At 41.4% G+C, this 25,693-nt stretch overlaps 1 protein-coding gene across 1 annotated transcript; it reads right to left on the reverse strand.

Moving 5' to 3' along the window:
* On the reverse strand, window positions 1–25,536 carry LOC117088587 (cyclin-Y-like protein 1). The gene is made up of 10 exons (XM_033219843.1): window positions 24,569–25,536; window positions 23,185–23,244; window positions 20,784–20,815; window positions 15,068–15,168; window positions 12,057–12,092; window positions 9,928–9,979; window positions 9,235–9,333; window positions 6,196–6,362; window positions 1,669–1,831; window positions 1–114 (listed from the first exon to the last, which is right to left on the reverse strand). Exons 1-10 carry the CDS (start codon window positions 25,206–25,208, stop codon window positions 1–3), a joined length of 1,464 nt encoding a protein of 487 aa, XP_033075734.1. The 5' UTR covers window positions 25,209–25,536.
* Window positions 25,537–25,693: the final 157 nt, after the last annotated feature.

Genomic DNA, 25,693 nt, shown 5'->3' on the forward strand with positions numbered 1-25,693 from the left:
TTAAGATAAGATGGCATTAGGGCACCGAATACCAATGAAATTCATGCTGATAGCCCTTTTCACAGCAGCGGCATCTTGATGCAAGTCTTTGTATTCACACGGCCGTGACATGGCCTAGGAAAGTCATTCAAAGAGAAAACAGGTACAATTTTAAAAAGGGGTTCCAACATTTTTAAAAAGGTATTGCTGATGAGAAGCTACACATACAGATTTCTTTAGATGGTTCCTTTGCAGCTGCTTTGGCTGAGGTTTACACTGCCAGGTCCTGAGGATGCTACTCCCTGCCCATTCACTAAGGTGAACTCCTTTAAGGGCTACGAATAGATTGCCAGAGCCAAGAGGAATTTATTTTATTAAGTTATTTTAAAATTGGGCTCATTGTTTGATGATACTGTCATATAAAAATAAAATAGGACTCCCAAAGATTTCAAGAGTATTGTGACAAGCACCTAACAACAATATCATCTGTTACCTGTGCACTTGTTCCTTCGACATAATAAACATGCACTTGCACCAAAACATCAATTTACTCGGCAATTCAAATTCTACCCAATCCTGATTAGTTACCAAACACTCAAAGCAAATTTTAACGAGGCAAGTGTGTGCTGGGCTGTCTGGGAACATCCAAGAAGTCTCATGACTGGAACACCAAAATATGCTACTTTACTTGCACATTGTGGTAGAAAAGTGTATTATTCTAAAGTACCACCAAGATACCAGAGAAAGTGGCAATTTTAAATGTGTCAATTTCAGTGGTAATTTTCCTGTATACTCACCAAGAGTCATAAGCCATAAATCATACATTGCCCCATGACAGTTACCATTTTCATTAAAAACACATGTCCTTCCTACCCAGTATTTGAAACACTGGCACCTTATACAGTCTAAGTACAAGTCTCTCAGCCACTTCTGCTTTGTCTAATAAACTCATGGGACTGCACTGTGCTATATACAGTAGATGATAACATGAATTTGCAAACTGCATAAGTAAAAGACAGTCAAGAGCGGTAAGTGTACTGTGTGTGTAGATATAATTAGGAATACAATTGCATTTATTCACATATTGTTATGTGAATGGGTAAAGGTTAAAAATAAAACCCATTAAGAACAGACTAATTTTAATTAACAATATGGTCACTGCAGAAAGGATATCAATAAATTCTTAAGAATATGGATCCTTGACCAGGCATGGTGGCTCATGCCTGTATTCCCAGCACTTTGGGAGACTGATGCGGGTGGATCACCTGAGGTCAGGAGTTAGAGACCAGCCTGACCAACATGGAGAAACCCTGTCTCTACTAAAAATACAAAATTAGCTGGTGGTGGCGCATGCCTGTAATCCCAGCTACTCAGGAGGATGAGGCAGGAGAATCGCTCAAACCTGGGAGGTGGAGGTTGCAGTGAACTGAGATTGTACCATTGCACTCCAGCTTGGGCAACAAGAGTGAAACTCTGTCTCAATAAACAAACAAACAAACAAATAAATAAAAGAATATGGATCCTTGTATAAATCATAAAAGAAAAGAAATATGTTGCCAAAGAAATAAGTTTTTTGGTCTGTTAATTTTAAGGCTTTCATTTTCCTAATGGCTACTTAATATGATTTTGTCACAGATGCTGGCTTCTGTGGCTGATGGTAAACTCTGCTAAGTGACTTCACATCCTTACCTTCAGTCTCTGGGCTTTATCTTTGTGAAGAAAATGAAATAGAAAATACACGTCATGGTCATTTGCCAAGGCACGCAGGTCAAAGTAATATTTTACATGAACACTGGCAGACACATGTATATTAAACTCAAGTAGCTCCAAAAAACACTTCTCCATCTTGCTCCTGGGGTAGAAGAAACACAATTAAACCAACATAGGACAGTTCTAGTCAAGTGAGTTATCTTTAAAAATATCCTTCTGAGCTACTAGGATGCTCTAAATTCTGTTTTGAAACAAATAAAGGCTGCCTGGTTGGGTTCCCACACTAATGTCCAAGAAAAACACAGCTGCTTGGGGTCTCTTCTGCATCCCAGCACCCCAAGTTTGGGATGAGGGAAAGATGGAAGCCTCTTCTGCATTCATGCTGCTGACTCGGAGCTCATTCTTCAGAGTTCCCTTAGGGCAGTTGCACAACTCAAACTCCATGTTCACTCACGAGCCCCGCAATAGCAATCCCATGAGAGGAATGATGGGTGCCATTTATTAGCTCTGAAGGATCTCCATGCATTTTTACCAGGGCAACAACAGGAAGGGGCTTACTGAAGAGGAGATGCACCAGCAAGAGGACTGGGCACATCACCATTGCCACAAATGGACCCATGGAGAACCAGCCTATTATCTCAGAGGAGGAAAAACACTAAGGCTACAGGGAGGATTCATCCCAAATAAATACATAAGCAAGCTACATTCCATGGCAACAAGAATCCCCTTCCCTCTGCTGCAGCTCACAAGGCTATGTCAAGGGGGCATAATGCAAGATTCTGCTCACCTTAGTACTATGAAGAGGTGAAACTGCCACTATGACGGGGCAAGGATAATCTTTAATCTTCAAAGTTTGAAAGGCAGAAAAATCAAGGAGAGACATTTTGGCTAGACTAAACCCATTTTATGATGTGATTTCTAGTAGGGCCCTGGCCTTATACATGCAGTGTTGCTCCTAAGTTGGGAATGTAACCCTGAAGTGCTCGATGAGCATCTGTCACCCCTGGACAGAATGGGATGTGGGGAGTTGAATGCAGTGGGAGAGGAAAGGGCTGGGAGCCGTCCTCTGCCACAAGGTCATCCAGCAGCCCTCACCGAGGCTAAATTAATAGGGACACAGAGTAAATCTGGGTGCTTTCAGAGTAACCTGTGTCATGAGTTAATTGCTTAAAAATAATCAGTATCTGAACAACACATTTGGTTTCTTGGGCTGAAAGCTTTGATATTTACCTACTGGCTAAGTCAACAAATGCTTGATGTTTTCCTGTAAGGGGGACAGTTAGACCACGAGCCAAGATGTGGTGATCTCATTTGCTGAACTTAAAACTCAGCTGAACCTACTTCCAAAATTAATTTCCTTTTCACATGTCCGTAAGTCTATAGAAATGTAAATCAAATAATATTAGAATAGACAGCAGATCAGGACCTGACTTACTACAGGAATTAATAGCACTTCATAATCCCTTTTTATTTTCTCCACTAGTACATTGTAACTGTGTAGAAATACAGTACTTTACAGAATTAACATGTCTCTTAATAGAGGTTTACTCACTGAAGAAAAGCATTCTGTACATAGAATATGCATCTTCTGGGCTCTGTGGTTTTTTATAATGGCCAGATGATTGAAGAGCATAACCTTTACAGACACAGCAAATTTTCTGAATAGTGGCTACTCAGTTTAACTTACTCTTTAGAAAGGAAAGATATTCTAGGAAGACATACAGATGTTGGAAATTTTTAAGAAAAATCCGATAGACACCAATTTTTAACTATTAAATTTACACTCAAAATGGGACCATTGCAAACAGTCAACAGCAGGGGACTGAGACAAATGTCTATTAAATGCTTTGACATACGCTTTTCAACTTCCCAAGATCATAAACAGAAGCAGCCTGTTCAGAGCATAGCTCCTGGTGTTTCTCCATTCACACAGCAACAGCACTGTTTGGAACTGGTCTTCTTGGAGCTGGGCTCTGCCCCACTGCTCCTGGAGCTCACTTCTGTGGAAACCTGCACAGATCCCTGCATGCGCTCTGATCTTGTGACTAGAACTCAGAGCCCCAGCCAGCTGAGCTGTCGGTTTTGAGAACAATTCAGCTGTTCGTGATTACAAATTTGAAACTGCCTTTGCAGAAATTGTAACTGAGAAAATCATGACAATGAAAGAGAGCTGATCTAACTGACTTTATCTTGCTTCTAACCTCCAAGCTGTCCTTGCTCATTCCTAGGCAGAGGCCAAACTAACTTCAGGAGAAAGATAGTTTATAGTTTAGCTTGGAAACCAAGACAGTAACAGCCCTTTCCCAAAACAAACCTGCTTCCTGCCTGGGGACTGGACTGCCTTTCCAGGACTAGCAAATTAGCCACAAGATTGGAAATTATGGTTGAGGAGTCATGCGGCTGAAGCCTGCAAGAGTCTGAACCTCCCCATATTGCTCCTGGGAATAGCATCACTATTGCTAAACCTAAGACCAGAACTTGAGATATTTTGCAGATCCTGTGCTGGGATCAGGTGGCACCACCTCAATCAATAAACTTCGCTTATCTGGTTTTGTGGCTCCCACCCAGGAGCCGACTCAGTGCAGGAGGACAGCTTCAACTCCCTCTGATTCCATCTCTGATCTGACCAATCAGCAATCCCCTCTTTCTGACCCCCTACCCACCAAATTATTCTTTAAAAAACCATCCCAGAGTTTTTGGGAGACTAATTTGAGTAATAGTAGCACGCTGGACTCCCATACAGCTGCCTCTGTGTGAATTAAACTATTTATTGCAATTCCCTTATCTTAATAAATCAGCTCTGGCTAGGCAGCAGGCAAGGAGAACTCAGGCAGTCACAAATCTTGCTTTCTTCAAGGGACCAGTTTGCAAAAGGATGACTATGATCAAGGCCACTTTAGCATTTGGAACTTCCAAAGTACTTCCATTTGTTTCAAATTCATTTGCTGTCACATTCTTTGCTAAAATGGCTATCAGAAATATCACCATGATCACTTCGTTTGTACTATTAGCAAAGTGGTGGCAAAAATGGTTTTTGTTTTTCTTTTTGAGACAAGGTCTGGCTCCTTCACCCAGGGCTGGAGTGCAGTGATGTGATCACAGTTCACTACAGCCTCAACTTCTCAGGCTCAGGTAATTCTCCCACCTCAGACTCCCAAGTAGCTGGGACTACTACAGGGGCCTGCCACCATGCCCAGCTAATTTTCTAAAAAAAATTTGGTACAGGCAGGGTTCACTGTGTTACCCAGCAGGACTTCAACTCCTGAGCTCAAGCGATCCACTCACCTCAGCTTCGCAAAGTGCTGGGATTACAGGCATGAGCCGCTGAGCTCAGCCGCAAAGTGGTCATTTTTGAACGTACATATACTCTGAGGTATACCTACAATAGACACTATATCTTCAATTGTAGACATACACTGAGGTGATTGTGAATGACAGTCTTATCTGGAGTCATAAGTAAAAGTCATAACACTAACTCGTGCCAATGCCTGGCATGATCTTGATCTGCTGCTGCTGCTCAATGTAAACAAAACTGCTCCCTTGTCTTGCACAGATGCAGCCTGCACAGCTGTCCTCACTGTCTAGTGGGCACCCAGGAAGGCTCTGCTGGAAATGCCTCCCTGCTCACCCTGCCTGCCAGCTCCAGGGCCCGTCCCTTCACAGCAGTCATGAGGTCATATTGGAAGGGAGCCCTGGTGAAGCTGTGTTTCAGTGTTGTGTTTGTGAATCTGGGAGGAACCCCATGACTCTGCAAGGCTCCTCACACACTCATGGGCAACTCCAGGCCCAAAGAGTGCTGCTGTAGATGTCTGAGTACCCATGGAGATTTGTGAGTGTGGTGGGCATGGGGTGATGCCCCAGAATGCTTCTCACACTGCGGTTGGTGAATGCTGGAGCTTCTAACTCATCAGACCAATTTCCAAACACATGCAACACTCTCAATGGGGAGGGACCAGAGCACAGGAATCTGTGGCTATTTAACTTCATTTCTCAAGGTTCCTATAAAAACAGATCTTCAGATAAAAGGGGGAAGAAAGGACCAGCAAAAGCAAATACACAATGGGTGACTGAAGTTAAAGCCATAACTTTCCCATAGTCCAGAGGCCTTATGACCTTAACAGTGGCTAATTATATCAAAGGTCAGATGTTTACCCCTTAAAAAGGGACTGAAGCTGGCAGTCAGCTTCTCAAAAGCCATAAAGATATTTACTCTACCTTATCATTCTGATAGTACACTTGTAAGAGGTTTGCTAGAAAACAATCAGAAAAATACTTTTCAGTTTATCAAGCAGGTCATTACAACAATAACACATCAAGACCTACCCATTACTGCTGGAAAATACAAACTGTTACACTAAAGCTGGATAGAGAGAAGTTTGTGGTCTTATACCTATTTCCTTTATCTGCACAATGAAACCTGTAAAGATATTTCTTACAGTCTTAACTTAGAGAGCAAACGAGGCATGGAAAATGGTTACAAAGATCACCAAAATCTGACAAACTCACATGTTCTCAACTGCAACGTCCTGGGGATTCTGGCTGCCATCCACACTCCACAGACCACGATTTCGCCAAACCTTGGAGGCAAGAAGCATGGCTCCACGGACAATCTTTTTCCAATTAGTAAGAAAAAGATCAATGTTAGCACTAGTTAAAAGTCGTTCGATGTACACCTGCAAAATAGAGTGCTGGTCTTTGATTTCAGTTCAGTGTAAGTGTGGTGATAAGAACATTTAAGAATGAAAGATTTCTTCTGGTTTTGACCAGAAAGTAAGTGCCTTTTATGTTCTACAGAGACTTTGCTCAGACAAAGCAAGAGGCCAAATCGCAGTCATAGTCAGATACCTCTGCAGCCTACTCTGCCCATGGACATTTCCAGCCCAATTTTGGTCACAGGGATGACTGGACATTTCTGGGCATGAAGAGAGGCACCATCAGCACTTTCACACTCATGAAAGGCAGCACAAACTCAGGCCCAGTGCAGATTAAGGTTGTTCAGGAAACGCTCCAGTGCCGTCCGTGTGCTGTGTCACACCTGGCTGGCAGGTAGATAGGAATTTTACAGGTGTGCCATGCTTGAATATGTAACACCCAAGTGATACTGAGTGTCTTCTCCTTTTCACAATAACTAACCCACTCTTGGGACACCAGCTGAGGAACTGTGGGTCAAGAGCGCTTCCCAATGCCTCCTGTGCAGACAGCATGACAAGTGCAGGTCTCTGTGGCTGAGAAATAATCTCCATATTCAGTGCTTGATAAGGAACTCATGTGTATGAAAGGAGGGTCCTGCTCACAGCCCCTATTTTCCACGTCTCCATAATCACTTCATGAAAACTCATTTCTTGTCCTACAGTATCTGAAATTCAGTCAATTCAGTTGGCTTAAAAGCAGAGACAGTTGTTGGCCTCTGTATCCCTGGAGTTCCTCTACACCTGCCAAGCAGTTTGTGAGACAATCTCAGGAAGTATTTTCTATCTACCCAATCTCTATCCTATAAAGAACTGGGTGAGGGACCAGCTGAGTGAAGGTGGCAGAGGTGAGCTGGGAGGCATTGCTATCCCAGAGGGTGCTCTGCAGAAGAGTATGTCTCTATGCTACTTGACGTCTTTGCATCAAGACCAAAGGAAAACAGTTCATTTTAAGAGAGTTCATTTATTGTCTGAAGGTTATCAGATTGGTGGATCAGATCTGGCAATGTTCTCCAAACTCAACTGTGTTTTTAAAATCAAATGGCTCTTGAACATGATATGTTCTTATGAGAGATTCTGCTCCCTTTCCCCCAACTCTGTACTATCGAGTATCCTAGGAATGACCCTCCCTCCCAGGGTTCAACTCCACAGCACTCATTAGAGAGCACTTAAACAGCATTGGTGAGCCCTCAACTTCCTGTCACCTTTACTAGTAAGCTGGACCTGCTGACACCAATACGACTTGTCCTCCTGGGTCAGTGAGGAAGTTCCTCTTTTAACACCAACTCTTCTATCAGCACGGTGGATCCCATCCCACTATTGCAGAACACTGTTCCCCAAATGACCTCTTCTTGAAGACTTTCTCCCTCTCTGCCAGAGAGTTCCCCCAATACAAATGTGTTTCCTGTTCCCACCCTGCTCCCCGCAGCCCCCCAGAAGTATCCTCTCATTTGCTCACAGCATCAGGCCCTGTTGCCAGCTCCTCACCTCTCATCTTTCCTTAACCCACCTCACCCACCCCCATCACTCTCCTGAGACTCCTCTTGCCAAGGTCCTCAGAGTCTTGACACCTACAAACCAGAGCCCTTCACCCCAAGGCTCCACTCCCGAAGCTGGCCCTAATCTTGTCCAAGGAATTGTCATTGGCCTAGCTCCTGGGGACTAATACTTACATGTGAGTTACCCTGCTCCAATCTGTGTGCAAACACTCTGTGTCCACCTTCACTGGTAGGTTGCCTGCTTCAGATTCTGAGCCGCCATGGGTCACGGCTCACCTGTATCGCTCTAGTTGCTTCTTGGTCCTCTTCTCTGCCCCAACCTTCCTCCTAACTGTGGTCTACTCTCCTCAAGCCATCACCATAACCTCTTAAATGAAGAACACTGCACTCCACTGCTCAAGATCTACCATGAGTCCCCTCATCAAACTGGAGTAAAACCTGAACTTCTTCCCATGGCCTGCAAGCCAAAGGGCTCTGTGAGCCATGGCACTGCCTGTGCGGCCTCACCTCTTCCGTTCTTTCCTTAATTCCTGCCACCTCGCAGGCCCCTGCTGTTTGTTCCTTGAACACACATGAAACATGTTCCTATCTCAGTCTTCGCTCTCATTCCACTGCCTGTCATGCCAGCACTCCTTATCGTCCTCGCTTTATAGTCAGGTCACTGTTCAAATGTGACCTCTCTAGAGAGGCTCTTCCTCATCATTCTCAATTAGTGAGCCCCTCCCATCCCTCTCTCTTTATCCTGCTTTATTGTTTTGCTATATTGGAATCTGTTGAAGGAGAAACCAGAAATCTCTCCTGTTGCCTTTAATAGCAGTTATTCTGTGATAAGAAAAACAATGGCATCATTTTAAACCATAATGATGATTAAATTCAAATATGTGTATTTACTTTGCTTGTACAGGTTTCTCTTAAAAGATCTGATGATAATTTTAGGAATCTACTTTTGGTTAGAAACATGGCCATACCCTGAGTAGGAGACCAGTTGTTAAAGATGCTTTATAGATAAGAAATATCCTACCAAAGCTACGATTGCACGTGGAGCTGTTAGTTTTTTTTTTTTTTTTTTTTTTTTTTTTTTTGAGGCGGAGTCTCGCTCTGTCGTCCAGGCTGGAGTGCACTGGCCGGATCTCAGCTCACTGCAAGCTCCGCTTCCCGGGTTTACGCCATTCTCCTGCCTCAGCCTCCCGAGTAGCTGGGACTACAGGCGCCCGCCACCTTGCCCGGCTAGTTTTTTGTATTTTTTAGTAGAGACGGGGTTTCACTGTGTTAGCCAGGATGGTCTTGATCTCCTGACCTCGTGATCCGCCCGTCTCGGCCTCCCAAAGTGCTGGGATTACAGGCTTGAGCCACCGCACCCGGCCTAGTTTTGTGACTTGAAAAAGAGTACAGAAATATCTGAAAATACAGTTGTGTTTGGGATCATCCTCGAAGGATTTCCCTGGAGAATTTCCTTGCTGAAAGAAGAAAAAAAGGCAACATAAATATCCACTCAAGAAAACTTTTTAAGTACTCTTAAGATGGCAGTGTTCCCATTTGTGCCAACATGTCCCTTAAAATAATTTTGATGGGATAAAATGTCTTTTAGTTTTCAAAAATATAAACAATGGGATCTTAAAATATTTTTGGTTTCCTGTAAACAGAGATGCTGAGGTGGTCCTGTCGCCATCATATGTCTGAAGAAGGAAGTTTTAAAATTTTTATAGCATTTAAACTGATTTAAATTTAAATTGTTTTCTAATTCTATTCACAGAGATTGTGCATATTTGTCAGGACTATTTACAAATGTTTATATTGTTTGCTGCTATAGAAAATTATCTTTTAAAATGACACATTTTGTTATCTGGATGATATATTTGCTCCCCTTAGCGCACTAATTAAACAAAGCTGCGAGTCAGCTCTTACTCCAGCATGCCCACTAGAAACACTCCTTATATAAGATGATTAGACACAACAGAGGCGAGACTTAAAGGTGGGTGATTTTGACTTCAGCATGAACTAAACACAACTCTATGAAACAAAAATAGAATCTCAAAGAAAGCGTCACTTACTGAAAGTGGATGTATTGGCTTGTCAAAAATAGCCAGAGATCTATTTGCGTATCTATAAAATAAGAATGTGCATTTAAGAAATTAATGTGGGAATTGTCAACATCTTAGTAAAGTATCTGCTGGGAGTAGGGCATGGAGGGTGGAGAGAGATACCTCATGTTTGCTTTGGTAATATTCGTTCACCAAAACAGTTTTTGCAAATTTTTCTCCTGGATCCTGGCCTTCAGAGAGTTTCTTGACCTCTTTTTCTTCAGCACATAGTGTCCTGAACTGTGAAGTCTTTTCTACATGGATGATCTAGATTTGCCTTTAAATATTGACCCCCACTAACAGGCAATGGTAATAAACTACATCTGTTTTCACCCCCCTACCCTCATGCTGGAACACAAGAACATTTTATAAAGCAGTAGTGGTTGGCAATAAAGTTTTTAGAGCTTTTATTAAATGTGAATGAGATTCAGATTTCCCAAATCTTCCTTTATTATACTTTTATCATATATGTTTAAGTAGTTTGAGTTACAAACTTAATTGCCTGTTTAATTTAAAAGAGGCCAGTCTTTAATGAACTTTAAAAATCTAACACATTGTGTGCTCACTTAGGAAACCAGTGGTTCTCCAAATGTGGTTTGTGGACCCTGAGATTCCCTAGGAGACCCACGATGTCAAAACTTTTTTTTTTTTTGAGACAGGATTTTGCTCTTTCACCCAAGATGGAGCACAGTGGTAAAAATATGGCTCACTGCAGGCTTGACTCCCTGGGCTCAAGCGATCCTCCTGCCTCAGCCTCCCAAGTAGCTGGAATGAAATGTGCACACCACCATGCTCAGCTAATTTTTAATTCTTTTTTGATATAGATGGGGTCTTGCCACATTACCCAGGCTAGTCTCAAACTCCTGGTCCCAAGTAATTCTCCCACCTTGGCATCCCAAAGTGCTGGGGTTACAGGTGTCAACCACCACCTATGGCCCCAAATGTTCTTATAAGAAAATTAATTAAACCTGAGAAGCTGCTTGAAAATAAAATATAAAAATAATTTATTACTTTCTAAAAGTAGTAAGACATCGCTTGCTTTCTCACTGTTCAACACTTGTAATAATTACATAAAAGCAAAAGTGGGTAAAACTGCTGGTTTCTCAGTATGAATAAGGGCCGTGATACCGAATTATACTAGTATTCATTCTGCTCTTCACCACCCTTGCAGTTTTTATTAAAGTAGCCAGTTTCGCTTAAGAATGTCCTTGATGAAACAGTAAAAATTAATGGTGTTATTAAATCTTGACCTCTCTTTTTAGTACTCTAAGTAGAAAGTTCACATAAAGCACTTCTGCATGCTGAAGTATGGTTAGGTTAAGGAAAAGCACTTGTGATTTAACTGTGAGCTGAACAAGCCAGTTTTTCACAGAGCACCATTTCTATTGAAAGAATGACTGGCTGTCATTCTCAGAAAGAAGCCAAGTGAGTCTGTCATTTCAAGGAAAATAACAAGTACTTGTTATCCATAATAAATCTAATGCTTTCAAGCTAAAAATCAGGACTTGGAAGACTCATACCTACTACTGTGAGCTTGACAGCATCTCAATCTGTGAAGACATTTTTATAATCGTGGCGATACTAATGAAAGTGAGTTTTTACACTATACATAAACATGAATTAATATTTTCCAAATAGCCAATGCATAATATAAAAGTCAGTAAAGGGAAAGATCCATTCAGTGTACAAGAAAGATCAGTGAGTATTAGTGGAATGAATTCATTGATATGTACAATCCCATTATAACTATTTTAATAAATCAGTGCTTGTGGAGTTTTGGTGTGGTTAAAAATATCCACAATTACCTGAAAGCTTTAAAAATACCCCTTTTTTTTTGTACTATATATTTGCATGAGGCTAGGTCATCTTTTTAGTGCTTCTTTACAGTAAATTTCAAACAAGACATAAGCAAATACACGGTAGGACCCTCAATAATTTCAGAGTGAACAGCGTCTTACAGACCAGCCCACAGATGACTCACTTTCACACTGTGAAATATGCACTCTACAGCTTATGTCTATAGTTAACACCTAACAGCGTATGTCGTATTATACAAAGTGATGAGCTGGAGTAACAAGGCAGGTTTTCAAAGAGCTCACCTGTGCTTTATGTTGTAATATATTGCCAAAGTCACACTGTGGAGGAAAAAAAAATTTTTAACTACTGATTTTATCACTTGTTTGGCCTGAAGGTATGTTTTTAAAAGGGGGAGGAAGGAACGCTCCCAGTGGCCCTGAAATCCTCTCGTTCAAAGCAGTACTATATGAGCACTTTTCTTTTCTTTTAGCTCTCTGGATTTATAGCGAAAATAGGAGAACCAAACAGCTAGGCAATACGCTGTTAGAAGACGTTTCTGCCGATAGTTAGTACATATACATAATTACATATTTTCCCTGTCATTTGCTCTTCTACCCATAGAACCTGTAATCTTGTGCAAGTCACTTATATCCATGGGTACATATGCTTATATTTAGGCCATAGAGTAATGTTTTACTTTTTAAGCGGCTAGGCCCTGCATTTCAGCTGATTTAGTTCACCACCACCTACTCATCCGTTTGTCATTATTTCCCTAAAAGCACATCATCAGTGTGCTTTATACCAATTAAAGTAATTTAAAATCACCTACGCATAATTATTAGCAGGAAATTTATTAGTAAACATAATGCACACAAAAATCAATGACACTTGTAACTATCCTGAAATAAGCAGCACTAAACACATAGTGTAACACCGCATAACACAATATTCATGACAGGTATTTCCACATTAGTTTAAACAAAATATTAGTGAACAAATACAACTCTTCAGATGCATGTTACTGTGGTCCTAAGTCATCCTCAAAGTTGTGTGTCAGCAAACAGGAGCTTCTCCTGGATAAGTTCTGTGCTTCCATTTGCCCTCAGCATTTAAAATGAGGCTCAGAATAATTTGAGAAGGCAAATTTGAGTTGTAAAAAGTAGGCCTTACAACATTATTAGCATCTAAGATGGATATTTCTATAGTGCCTCAAACAGTTTCATCTCCAAATTGATTTTAAAATCACAGGATTTGAAGTTACATGCTGAAAACACCACTGAACCTTACATGACACTCCATGAACCACCCATTTTGCAAATAAGAGAACCAAGACTTCAATCAAATTTGCCCAAGGTCCCCACATAGTGCTTTTGTGAACTGCAGATGTTCACAAAATCCTATGGTATGATTTCAATGTAAGCATATGCACACATACATAGAAATGACTCACACAGTCGAAAGGCTCTATGGGCAGAAATAAGAGCAAATGACAGGGAAAATGTGTAATTTATACCATCACTCCTCCATGCAAAAGAAGCAGTGGCCCCCATGTTTGCTGCACACTGGATCACCCAAGGAGCTGTAAAAACAGCCTCACCACCAGCTGGAGATACTGTGATTTAGTTGGCATTGGACATGATTCGGGCATCGGGGTTGTTGGTAAAGTTCCCCAGGTGATTCCAATGTGCAACAAAGTTTGGGAATGACTGAGTTAGGGTTAAGGTCAGAATCATCTGGGATGCTTTTATTCATATAATGATGCCTCACATACTTAAGCATTTTTCTAAAAGGCTTGTGAGTGTCCAGAGATGGAGGGAATGTGGAGCTGGGAAGACGCATGTGTTTGCAGACATATATTTTGAAGAAACATGTATACATGATTCTAATATGGCCCAATCATCCCTTTGAGAACAATGGACTAGTAACCATGAAAAACATTTTTCAAAATATTTCCAAAAAGCCAATTTGCTGTATTAATTTGCTGAGTAAACCATTATTTCATCAAAAGTAAATATACCAAATGATCCCTTCTAAAATTTGAGAGCAAATTAAAACTAACTGTACTTCAAAAATAGACTTCTAGGCCAGGCGTGGTAGCTCATGCCTGTAATCATAGGACTTTGGGAGGCTGAGCTGGGTGGATTGCTTGAGCCCAGGAGTTTGAAACCAGCCTGGTCAACAAGCAAAACCCTGTTTCTAAAAAGAAAAGAAAATTCTGTTTTAAAAACACTTGTAGGAATTAGGCTATGCTGGAAGAAAAAGCAGAACCTCTACTTGTTTGAGCAAGGTGAAGCTTAAAAACTCCTTTTGAATGGCATACTGAAACATCAGAATCTTTTGAAATCAGAAGAAACCAGGGACTCTAGCCAAAACAGAGTGGGTTTTTACTTAAGGCTGAATACAAACATTAAGCGATGACTCCATAGAGGCCAAAGCTCAGGGCTTTAAACAATGGTGGAGTCCAGTTCCTGCTGAAACACAATTTGATCTCAATAATTGTTATACATGAGAGAGGAAAGTGATATTATTATGAGCGTAAATTTACCATTTATAATTAAAATAGTAGTTACTGACAAATTAGCTTAAAAAGGTAGTACAATGGAAACAAAATTAAGCTTGTAAGCTAGTCATGGTTATACACTGGAAATTTGCTAGGGATAAGGACATTAATATTCTAAGGGAGTACCTCTCAAACTGTTTTCCCAAAAATCAACACTCATAATCTAAGATGTTAATAATGTTCCCTGGATATCTCCAGTGGAACTGGGCTTTGTTGTGGGTTTTTAAATAAACTCGAACCCATCGTTCGAGGGTGCTTTGAAAAGGCATGTCTGATTGTGGCCTATGAAGTGCTCATGCATGATGGGAACATTTAAATGCAGATACACTACAGCACCACTGGAGAACAAGCCGTTGCTTCTTCCAAGAGTAGTTTCCAAAGTAGCACCCATGGTCTTAGGCCTCTAGTCCATAAAGAACTAATGATTTTTCCAGAAACATCCAATAAAAGGCACCTCTCCTTCCCATTAGGTTCAACACTGTCATAACATAAATGCATCAAATGAATAGCTATGGTTTTTCTGGGGTTGCTTATTTGGTAACTGGCTTTCTCTTTTACCACGCAGTGTCTAAGATTAAAAGAGAAACAGAAAATTCATATTTAGGTCCTGGAAATCCATATATCATTGAAATCAGTTTCTTAAACTGCTTGCTGAAAAGGGCAACCAAATGGCTGAAATGATAGAGGATGGCCGGGATGCTTTTAGCATATTGGGGTCTGTCACTCAGCCTTTGGCAACCTCATCGTACTCACCTTTCCAGTGTGTGTCTTAGATCAGGCTTGCTGACTGTGCTGTTATCTAGCAATATGGTGGAACATGAGCTGTATTTTCTATCAAGATGCCATGGAGGTATCTGAAGGAGAAGGAAGATAGAGGAAAATGTATACAGCAGGCTGAACCTACAAAAGTGTGGGCTTTTTACCTTAGTAAAAATGTCAAACAATAAAGCATTAAGGTATTTCTTATGCCCCGTGACCTGCCTGAGTGTGGTATCATGAGCAGCTCTATGGGAAACTCACTGGAGGTGCGTAACTTCTGCAGATGATGTTTGAGGACTGGATTATGAAATTCTGCCCTTGCTATGATACCAATCATCAAACCTGGAAAGCCTCTATTATGAATTCCCTTTATAAATAATGGGAAAAGTTTAAAATAAGATTTCCTGTTTTTTTTATTATGCAGTAAAAAGCAGCTGAGATTTTCTATTTCTTTTATTCATTAACTACAACAAAATGTCATACATTAAATAAGACTGGCACAAGAGCATTTTTATTGCAATAAATAAAGACCTCATACTACATTCACTAAATTATTAATCCTAAGTTACTCATTCAAGAGACAGTGTGATGGAACCAGCGTTTTAGAGTCAGAGACTCTGTGTGCCAGGGAGGCTCAGAGACCAAACAAGTCAGGGGCCATAGGTTTCTCTGGGCCTGTTTCCTTGGCGGAAGATAGAAAAAGTACTGCTTTAAGATGCTCTCACATCTAAAAATCAGGTGATGGAAACAACTTTGGGGACTTAACTTTCACTTCATGTTTACATAAGACTGCTATTACATTACTCGAATGAGAACTTAGAATACTTTGCATTCATTTCAAAAGTTGATTGATTTTATACTGTAAGTTATTTGACACACATCATGGCACTGTCCTGCCTCACTCATGCTGCTCTTGCCCAGAATACCTATTTTTTTCCCCTTGTCCCAGCAAGCTTCACCTCCTCTGTCTTTTGGGATCCCTCTGCCAGCAGCCACACCACAAAATATTTCTGATTTTGTGTACTCGTCGGTCTAATGCACTGTGTGTTACATGATAGCAATTGTCTGCAGAGCATCCCCCTGGTGAGAAAGTAAGCCTCTCCAGGGGAGGGAGAGCCCTTCCTCTCCTACTTGCAGCTGCTGAGCACAGAATGTGGGAGAAATTAAGGAGCTCAATAAGTGCTTGGCAAATTATTTAAATCAGTTACAATTTGGAAGGTAAATCTTCCTACACTTACAAATCAATGAAAATTTATCTGCAGTGCTATCAGAGAGATGACAGTGAATCTTTTGAGCCTTCTAGAAAATAAACTATCTCTAAAACACTTTAAAATATCTATTCATTTGTCAAGAGTGCAATAGTCAATATGGAAACTGCCTCATCTATGTTAAGAAAATGCGTTTCCTGGCCGGGCACGGTGGCTCACTCCTGTAATCCCAGCACTTTGGGAGGCTGAGGCGGGTGGATCATGAGGTCAGGAGTTCAAGACTAGCCTGGCCAAGATGGTGAAACCCCGTCTCTACTACAAATACAAAAATTAGCCAGGCATGGTGGCAGGCGTGCCTGTAATCCCAGCTACCCAGGAGGTTGAGACAGAGAATTGCTTGAACCTGGAAGACAGGGTAGCAGTGAGCCTAGATCATGCCACTGCACTCCAGCCTGGGCAACAGAGCAAGACTCTGTCTAAAAAGTTAAAAAATTTAAAAATAAAACTCTTTCTTAATAATAATGCCAGTAACCAAATCCCAGGCACCAAATAGTTGAAAAGATCAACAGCATTATTTAAAACCACAAACTACCTATTATTTTAACTTAAAAAAATAACTCAGATGAGCCTTCTTCCCTCCTGTTGGGATATGCTTGTCTGCATCATGTTATCACCCTCTTCCATCAGGGTCTCCCACAAGTACATGAAAGACAGGGTAGGGAGATCTAGTGGTTGTTTATAAAAGTACACAGCATTTGAAAACTGCCTGTAGCCAGTAATCAGAAATATCCATACAGTCTAACACCATTTTGCTTGTTTCAGATGCTTTTTACTATAAATTCACTTATTTCTTAACAAAAATTCCAGATGTTTTTGAACAATATTACTATTTGAAGGACCAAATTCTCCTTCAAGGTAGAAATGTTTTAACTCTAGCTAAACTCTTATGTCTCTTAAGCTATTCTATTAATGTGTATACTTTACATTAACAGTGTATGTGTGTCAATGAATACACTTTGATTGTCTCAAAAAACAAATATAGCATGAAAAATGAAAATGGACTCATTCAGATACTTCTATTCAAAGTGAAAGAAGGTATCCCTTAAGGTCATTACTATTAGGGGAAATACAGCATAATACTACATGATAATAAAACTTGATTCTGAAAAAAAGTCTATTTATGAGAATAAAAAGAACAGGAAAATAATACACCAAAACACAAACTAATTGGTACAGCTTTATGTGATATCTGTCCTCATTTTCTCCTATTTAACATTTCTTATATTGAACATATATTGGATTGTTGATTTTTTTGAGAGGAAGTCCTGCTCTGTGTCCCAGGCTGGAGTGCAGTGGCCTGATTTCAGCTCACTGCAACCTCTGCCTCCCATGTTCAAGCAATTCTCCTGCCTCGGCCTCCCATGTAGCTGGAACTATAGGTATGTGTCACCATGCCAGGCTAATTTTTGTATTTTTAGTAGAGATGGGGTTTCACCATATTGACCAGGCTGCTCTCAAGCTCCTGGCCTCAAGTGATCCCCCAAAGTGCTGGGATTACAGGTATGAGCCACCGACATGGTGACTCTCAGGATCACTTTTTTCTCCCCACTTTTTTACAACACATGTTTCAGATATTTTTAAAATAATTAATGACTTTTAGCTAACTTAAAAATTTCTAACACTTTGTGCACTAACAAAAACAGCTCCATCTATGTTGCACAGCAATGGGACCACATGGCATGTATGGAGTTTGAATAGAATTTTTACACAAGGCCTGAGTGGAAAAGTGTAATATGCTTATTGTAGGTATAAATAGAAATCGTCTGAATTAATGTCATAATTATGTCAAATTTAAACTTAGATTTACACTTACATATAGGTTCTAAATTTGGATTAAATATGATGTATTGACCAGAAATTTACTTTCTCTTATTTCTGAAATCTCATTAGTATTAGTCATAAAATAAACATTATACACAGGACCAGGAGACAAGATTGATGGCAGATGATTCTGAGTCAATGCTGCAAGGTGAAAAGCAGACAGAGGAGTGGCAAATGACATGGAAGCACAACTTTGGAGCTGACAGGGAGTGACTTGAACAGAAACAAGCAATCTTGTTTGTTTCGAAGAACCCAACCCAGGCTCCAAACTCAGAGGCACATGGTACCTGGGAAGGTAGGGTGAAACATACAACAGAAGCCAGCAAGGTCAACTGTAAATCTGTGCCCAGAGCCCCAAGTCCACCTCTCCTCTCATAAGGAATTTGGATGTGTATTATCTGGATATATTATACCTGAGGGTATCTGGGCTCAGGTCTTTTATTCCCAGGACTAAAACCTGGGAAATGGGAACAAATTGAACACACAAAATGAAACTGCACCTTCCTTCCCAAACCTGCTTCTGGAAAGCCAGCAGCCAGGCTTGCACTGCCGAGGCAGAAAATTGGGAGACCCTTCTTGGAAGAAAACTGAAACATCATACCCTCACATAATACACTGATGTCCCCCAAATGAAAAGCTGGCTCGACTTCCAAATCGCCACAGTGAGACCCCTCAGGGAACAAAGGTCCTGCTTCCAATTAGAGAAAGTCAAAAACTGCCACATTTGAGACATTTGAGGGAAGCCTCCAATGAGAGATCAAAACAATAGGAGAAAGGAATTCCTGGGACCAGTAAAAATTCAGGAGCAAAACTGTTTTAAAAAATCTTAAAATATCGTTAAGGAGTTAAAAAAACATCAATAGAACAGTTAGTGCAGAAAGTCAAAGAATCTCTAAGAAGCAGAACAAAAGGCAAATTGGAAAATAGGAGAAATTAAAGATCAATGCAGAAATACTGCTCTAGGAGGCCCAACATCTGAATCATAAGAATACTAAAATAATAATAATAAAACAGAGAAAATAGGAAAATTCTCTAAAAGAGATAGTCTGCAGACTTAGTGGCCACAATAGAAGGTCCCCTCCAGGCTTTATTATACAATTTCAGAATCCTAAAGATAGAGAAGGTCCAAAAAAGCTTGAGAAATGTAAGAATTGGTTACGTATGATGTATCACACAATGGTAACAGTTTCAAGAACAGTATAATGAAAACACAATAGAAAATTGTCTTCCGAGTCATGAAATTTAGTTTTCACTCTAGAATTTTACACTCTATAACAAAGGAGGGGTTTTGAGAGAGGCTAGAACTCTCTATATGTGTGTCCATGAGACTTTCCTCGGAAACTGTGCTCCAGCACCACTGGGGAGTAACACAAGGCAGAGAGCAAGGCACAGTCTAGGACTCAGGGATCCAACATGAGTGGTAGCAGAAGAGTTTGAAGAGGGCTCCCAGGCAAACAGGCTCAGGACAGCCTAGGGAAACATAGACTACCCTGGAGAAGGATACTCAAAGGCCAAGGAAAGTCACTTCAAGAAAAAACATGGAACATATGTTTTAGTAGGTAAAATATTATTTTTTGATAGGCATGTAACAAATATTACAACACTTGGGGAAGAAGAGCTGTTAAAAAAAAAAAAGGCAAAGGAATACAGTCAGAAAATTAATTCCACACACAAAATAATGAAGGATGTGAAAACAAGGAGCCAACTGGGGTCTAATGGTCGCATTTGGCCTTATGAGCTATCACAGGCTAGGAAAAAGGGGGTTATCTGGGGGAAGTGCAGAAGAGTTTACATTTAAGAGAAAGAATGAAGGATGTACAAAGATGAGGCACAGTCAGAGTACTTTATGACTCAGCAGTGAATAATATGTGCTTTGTCATAATCATGTAAATACCAATTAATTATTTAATAAAAAAATGTGTTAGAGGTGGGAGAAAGAAACAGGGAGGTAAATAAGGTTGCAGTGGAGTGAGGAAGTTACGCTTTCACGTGCTATGACAAGAAGTCAGCAGAAAGTGTTGAAGAAAATGGACTTAGCTATTCTTTATTTGATTTGATTTAAAAAGATTAATTTTTTTTTTTGAGACGGAGCCTCACTCTGTCACCCAGGCTGGAGTGCAGTGGCACGATCTCAGCTCACTGAAACCTCCGCATCCTGGGTTCAAGCAATACTTTTGCCTCAGCCTCCCAAGTAGCTGTGATTACAGGCTTGCACCACCACACTTGGCTAATTTTTGTATTTTTAGTAGAGGCAGGGTTTCACCATCTTGGCCAGACTGGTCTTGAACTCCTGCCCTCGTGATCCACCAGCCTTGGCCTGCCAAAGTGCTCGGATTATAGGTGTGAGCCACCGCATCCAGCCAAAAGATTAAATATTTAAGGCAGATCTTTATTTCATAACCAAATTATGTAACTTAAATGTCAGACATCCTTAAAAATGGGCACAGTAAACCAAAGACTTTCCTGTATAAATCTGATGCTTAGGAAAATAGCAGAGATTTAGAAAATCCACCAAAAAAGGATCATGCTAACAGCACTGGCTCCCTGTTAAATTTTTAAGGAATCTTGACAGACTTTTAATTCAAACAATTGATTTCTTAACTTTTCAAAGGCTTACTTACATGATATAGGCGAGAGGTCCTCTTTTCTTGCACTAAGAATGAAAAAAAAATCAATTCTGGCATAAACACCATAGAATAAACGTAGTTGCTAATCATCTGATTATCACTATAGAAAATGCAACAAAATTCTGTTTTAAATAATTCTTACCAACAAAATTTATAATTTAAATAATCTGGCATGATTAATCTCATAAAGTAAAATCTAAAAACATAGTTTTATTTTTGACCTAACAGATATTCTATTACATAAACCTGAAAGAATCCCCATGTATACGAGGAAAGGCAAAACAAATTAGGGAACATATGTGCCCTGCAAATCTCATATTGAAATGTACTCCCCAGTGTTGGAGGTGGGGAAGTGTTTGGATCATGGGGGCAGATCCCTCATGAATGGCTTAGCGCCATCGCCTTGCATCGCCTTAGCGCCAGAGCAGGATGAGTGAGTTCCTGCTCTGAGTTCACGCATAATATTCTTGGGTTTTTGTTGTTGTTGCTGTTGTTCTGAGACAGGGCCTCACTCTGATGCCCAGGCTGGAGTACAGTGCCGTGATTATGGTTCACTGCAACCTTGACCTCCTGGGCTCAAGTAATCCTCTCACCTTAGGCTCAAGAATAGGAGGGGCTGCAGGCATGCACCACCACACCTGGCTAATTTTTAAATTTTCTGTAGAGACAGGGTCTCACTATGTTGGCCCAGGCTGGTCTCAGACTCCAGCCTCAAGTGATCTGCCTGTCTCAGCCTCCCAAGTACTGGGGTTACAGGCATGAGCCACTGCACCAGCCTGATCTGCTTATTTAAAAGCATGCAGCACCTCTCACTCTCTCTTGCTCCTTCTCTCACCGTGTGAAAAATTACTTCTTCATATTCCACAGTGATTATTAGCTTCTTGAGGCCCTTGCCAGAAGCAGATGCTAGCACCACACTTTCTGTACAGCCTGTAGAACTGTGAGCCAATAAAGCCTCTTTTCTTTATAAATTATCCAGTCTCAAGTATGCCTTCATACAAATGCCAAAATACAGGACAGATGAGAAATTCAGTTAATAAAAAATTTACCTATTGTACATCTGAATCCCTAAGTAGTAGTGTTTTCTGATTCTACATTTACACATAGTTTACTTTCATTACCAGGATCTAATAGCTGACAGCTCTAAGAACCAGTTTCTGACCAGGAGCCAATCTCCAGATGCACTAGAATCCCTGCAAGCATCCCAAATGAATTATCGGGCATCTATTAATATACTACTGAAAAAACAAATGAGTCTTTACCCAACTGAAAAGTAGCCTATCTTAAACTCAAATGTTAAAATGAGTGTGCCAGCCTAATTGAACATGGCATCCTCAGCACACAAAATCATTTTGTTCTAACACAGGTCCGAAAAATAAAAGCTACAAGGGGGAATTCAGCCAGCTTCGTTCCCTACAATGCCTCCTCCTTTGAAGTTGAACTGGTCTCACTGACACACATTTCTAACTGCTGAAGAGATGAGGACGGGGGTAGGTTTTCTTCCACTTTCATACACTCTATCTGTGAGAAGCCCATGGCTCCAGAAGAAACTGAGAAATACAACAATCCTAACTGGAAGTTACCAGCTCAAGACAGGCAAAGTCCGCACAAACTATGAAAATGCAGGGGAGAAACCCATTTTTTATTGTGCAGCATTCCCTCAGATGTTATTACAGAACCCCCACTTCTTGTATTGCTACTGTTGAAATTAACCAAAAAACATGATGTATGGCTTTTTTGAAAATAAAGTAAGATTTAGCAGAATGTTACAAAAATAAGCAGTAGTGCAGAAAAATTCTACAGTTCTAATTCTCTTCCTAAAACAAGCAGGATATGGATACTTTGCAGTACTTTCACACACTAAGGCTAACCTTGAAAACAGCACAGGCCATGTTTACATTTCCATTACATTCGAGTGAAAAAGTTCTGAGTAGCATGAACATGGATGTGATAGGCTCATGTGGTTAGAGCATTGTGCAAAAAGGAGGCCAACAGCACAGATTCAATCTAGAACAACAAATTCTTTTGATTTGTTCAAGTGAAATCCAAGCTGTAGCCTAAATCCTATCACGCATCATCAAACTGTACTCTTCGGAACAAGGGAAAAACGGCAAAGACCTATGAAGAAAAAGGTGTATATCCGTAACTACTACACTAAATCATGTGGCCAGTTAATTGCATTGATAAAAATGTTGCCAAAGGTGTAAACACAAAGTCTGCAAGTTTCCATGAACAGTGACAAGGAAATTATGTCACATATTAAAATAAGACAAGTAAATATATTAAAGATTAAAAAATTGTAACTACTATCTAAGTTCCTCTAAATACTTTCTGTAATACATAAAACAGAAAGTTCGTAGTTTTTTGCTTGGAGGAAGAAACAATATTGTCTTACCACTCATTTGATATTTTCTCAGGAAGAGTGTGCTTTCCCTTGGATGGTCAGAACCAAAATCTGTAGAGGAAGAAGGAAAAATGTAATAATTTAGATGAGTAGAAAAGATTCTTTTTAAAGCTACCCATCCATTTTAATCACTTTTAACAGTCTTGAGAAAAGTTTTTAGTAATAAATGTAAAGAAAATAAAGGCCACAATGTCCCAATTCTACTGGAGAATGCAAAAATCACAGAAGTTCTCCACATATGTGGAATAAAACCAGGCTGTGTCTGGGACTTCTTTTTAAATCTTGCACCTAAATAAACTGATGCAACTTGTAGATGAATCATACACATGCCCTCCCCCTTCTTCTTATCAAATATACCCACCCTCCTCTATGCTGCTATTACCAGCACATTTTAGGGAAAGTCTCAAGCAGCAAGTGATGCTGTGGTCAATTACTGTCAGACACCAGCTCAATATGTCAAATATGTTAAAACAAAGAGCTATTTTGGGCAAAAAACACTTTTTTAAAGAGATAGGGTCTCACTCTGTTGCCCGGGCTGGCGTGGTACAATGGTGCGATGGAGCCAGCAAAGCTCACTGAAGCCTCCCACTCCTGGGCTCCAGAGATCCTCTTGCAGCTGAGACTATTGGCGCAAGCCACCACATCTGGCTAATTTTTAACCTTTTTTTTTTTTTTTTTTTTTTTTTTGGTAGAGACAGGGTGAATGAGACATACATGGAAATGTGCTATAAATCCTAAAGAATGATATAGTCTATTTTGGACTCTCATCCAACACTACCCATCTACTACCTAGTGTGTAAAACCACTCAGAGGCTTACCTTACACCACCAAACAAGGAACAACATTCACAAGTACTTGCATGCTTTGTGTAGAAAGGTACAATTCATTCACATACTATCTTTTTCATTCTTTCACGATTTTTGAATATTCCGAGAGTACAGTACTTTACAGTTACAAAGGCACATTCATCATGAAGCTTAATTATTCTAACGTTTAAATAAATTAAGAGGCCAACCAAAGTTTAAAGAGAAGAGCTGTGAGACACTTCCTCTATAGAAATGAAATCTGTGGCATACATTTTCTATCTTGAAAACTTAGTTTTCCGCCAGCCTGGGGGGATGAGAAAGAGGCCAGAAGTGGGCACTGGGGTAGGGAGGAGGAGAGAAACCACCAGACGCTGCAGGGAAAAAGAATGAGGGAGAGGGTGGTGCAGGCACGAAGCAAGGCCAGTCCTCCTGCCTGGTCTCTGGGCCTAGGAAAGCTGGCTAGAGGCAGAAGGCAGGAGCCCAAGGCTGTGGATGTCTCTAGTGGGGACCTTGGGTCAGCGGAAGCCAGAGGCGCGCCTGAGGGCAAACAGTATCAGTCGCCTCCTTACCTTTGGGCATCTCCTGGTCACCGATGTGCTGCAGGTCATGGCCCTCTTGGGCTCCAAAATCAGACTGGGCAGACTCCACAGCAGTGGGGTGTGGTGCTACTGCCACCTCCGCCTCCGTGATGTTACTGCTGCAGGGCGGTTCCGTCCACTGCATCCTGGCCTGGCTTTGCTTGAGGCTGGCATTGGGGAGCAGCATGTTCCATCTGTGGCACCTCCGCTCCTGTCTGCCTTGGCCTGCACCTTTGCTTGACGATGCCTCATAGATTTCAGCGCTGCAGGACAGCTCCCCAGACTCCCTGTGCTGGGCCCGCTTGGGGCTGGCATTGGGGAACAGCTTGTTCCATCTGCTGTGCCTCCCATCCTCTCTGCCTTGGCCTGCACCTTTGCTTGACGATGCCTCATAGATTTCAGCGCTGCAGGACAACTCCCCAGACCTCCTGTGCTGGCCCCGCTTGAGGTTGGCATTGGGGAACAGCATGTTCCATCTGCTGTATCTCCGCTCCTCTCTGCCTTGGCCTGCACCTCTGCTTGCCACCGCCTCATAGATGTCAGAGTCGCAGTACAGCTCCGCAGACCCCCTGGACAGACCCTGCCTGGGGCTGGGGTTGGTGCCCAAGCAACAGCTCAGCGTGTTCCCCATGAGGTAGCCCAGCTCCTCCCCAGCAGCTTGGGCCTTCCCTTGCTTCCAAGTCTGCAGAGCTCAGCACTTCCACCTCTTCCCAACAAAGGCACGCTGGCAGGGCCAGCCCCTGGCTATGGGGCTGCACCCCACTAGCAGCCCACACCCCGCCTCTGCCGCCTACCCTGAGCCGACTTGTCTGCAAGGGTCTCTTGGGAACCTGCTTGCTTTATTTAGAATGGGTCTAGATGCAACAAGCCTGAGAGCTGTGATTGCGGAGAAGAGAGCACACAGGGAGCTCCTCCTCCTTCCACTGCTTCCCATCAACTGAACGAGGTTGCCCTGCCAACTACCAGAGCCCCCTCCTGGTTCCCAGGAACCAATCAGACCCAGAGTCCCCTTCACGCGCCCCCAGCCCCATTGTGATGTGGGAGCCTAGGCCCCTGGCTCACCAGGCCCCGCCCTGCTGGCAGCCCCGCCCCCACCTTTCATTCATTGCTGGCTGC

This window comes from Trachypithecus francoisi, unplaced genomic scaffold (assembly GCF_009764315.1).
Source record: "Trachypithecus francoisi isolate TF-2019V2 unplaced genomic scaffold, Tfra_2.0 Lachesis_group10, whole genome shotgun sequence".
NCBI classification, from domain to species: domain Eukaryota; kingdom Metazoa; phylum Chordata; class Mammalia; order Primates; family Cercopithecidae; genus Trachypithecus; species Trachypithecus francoisi.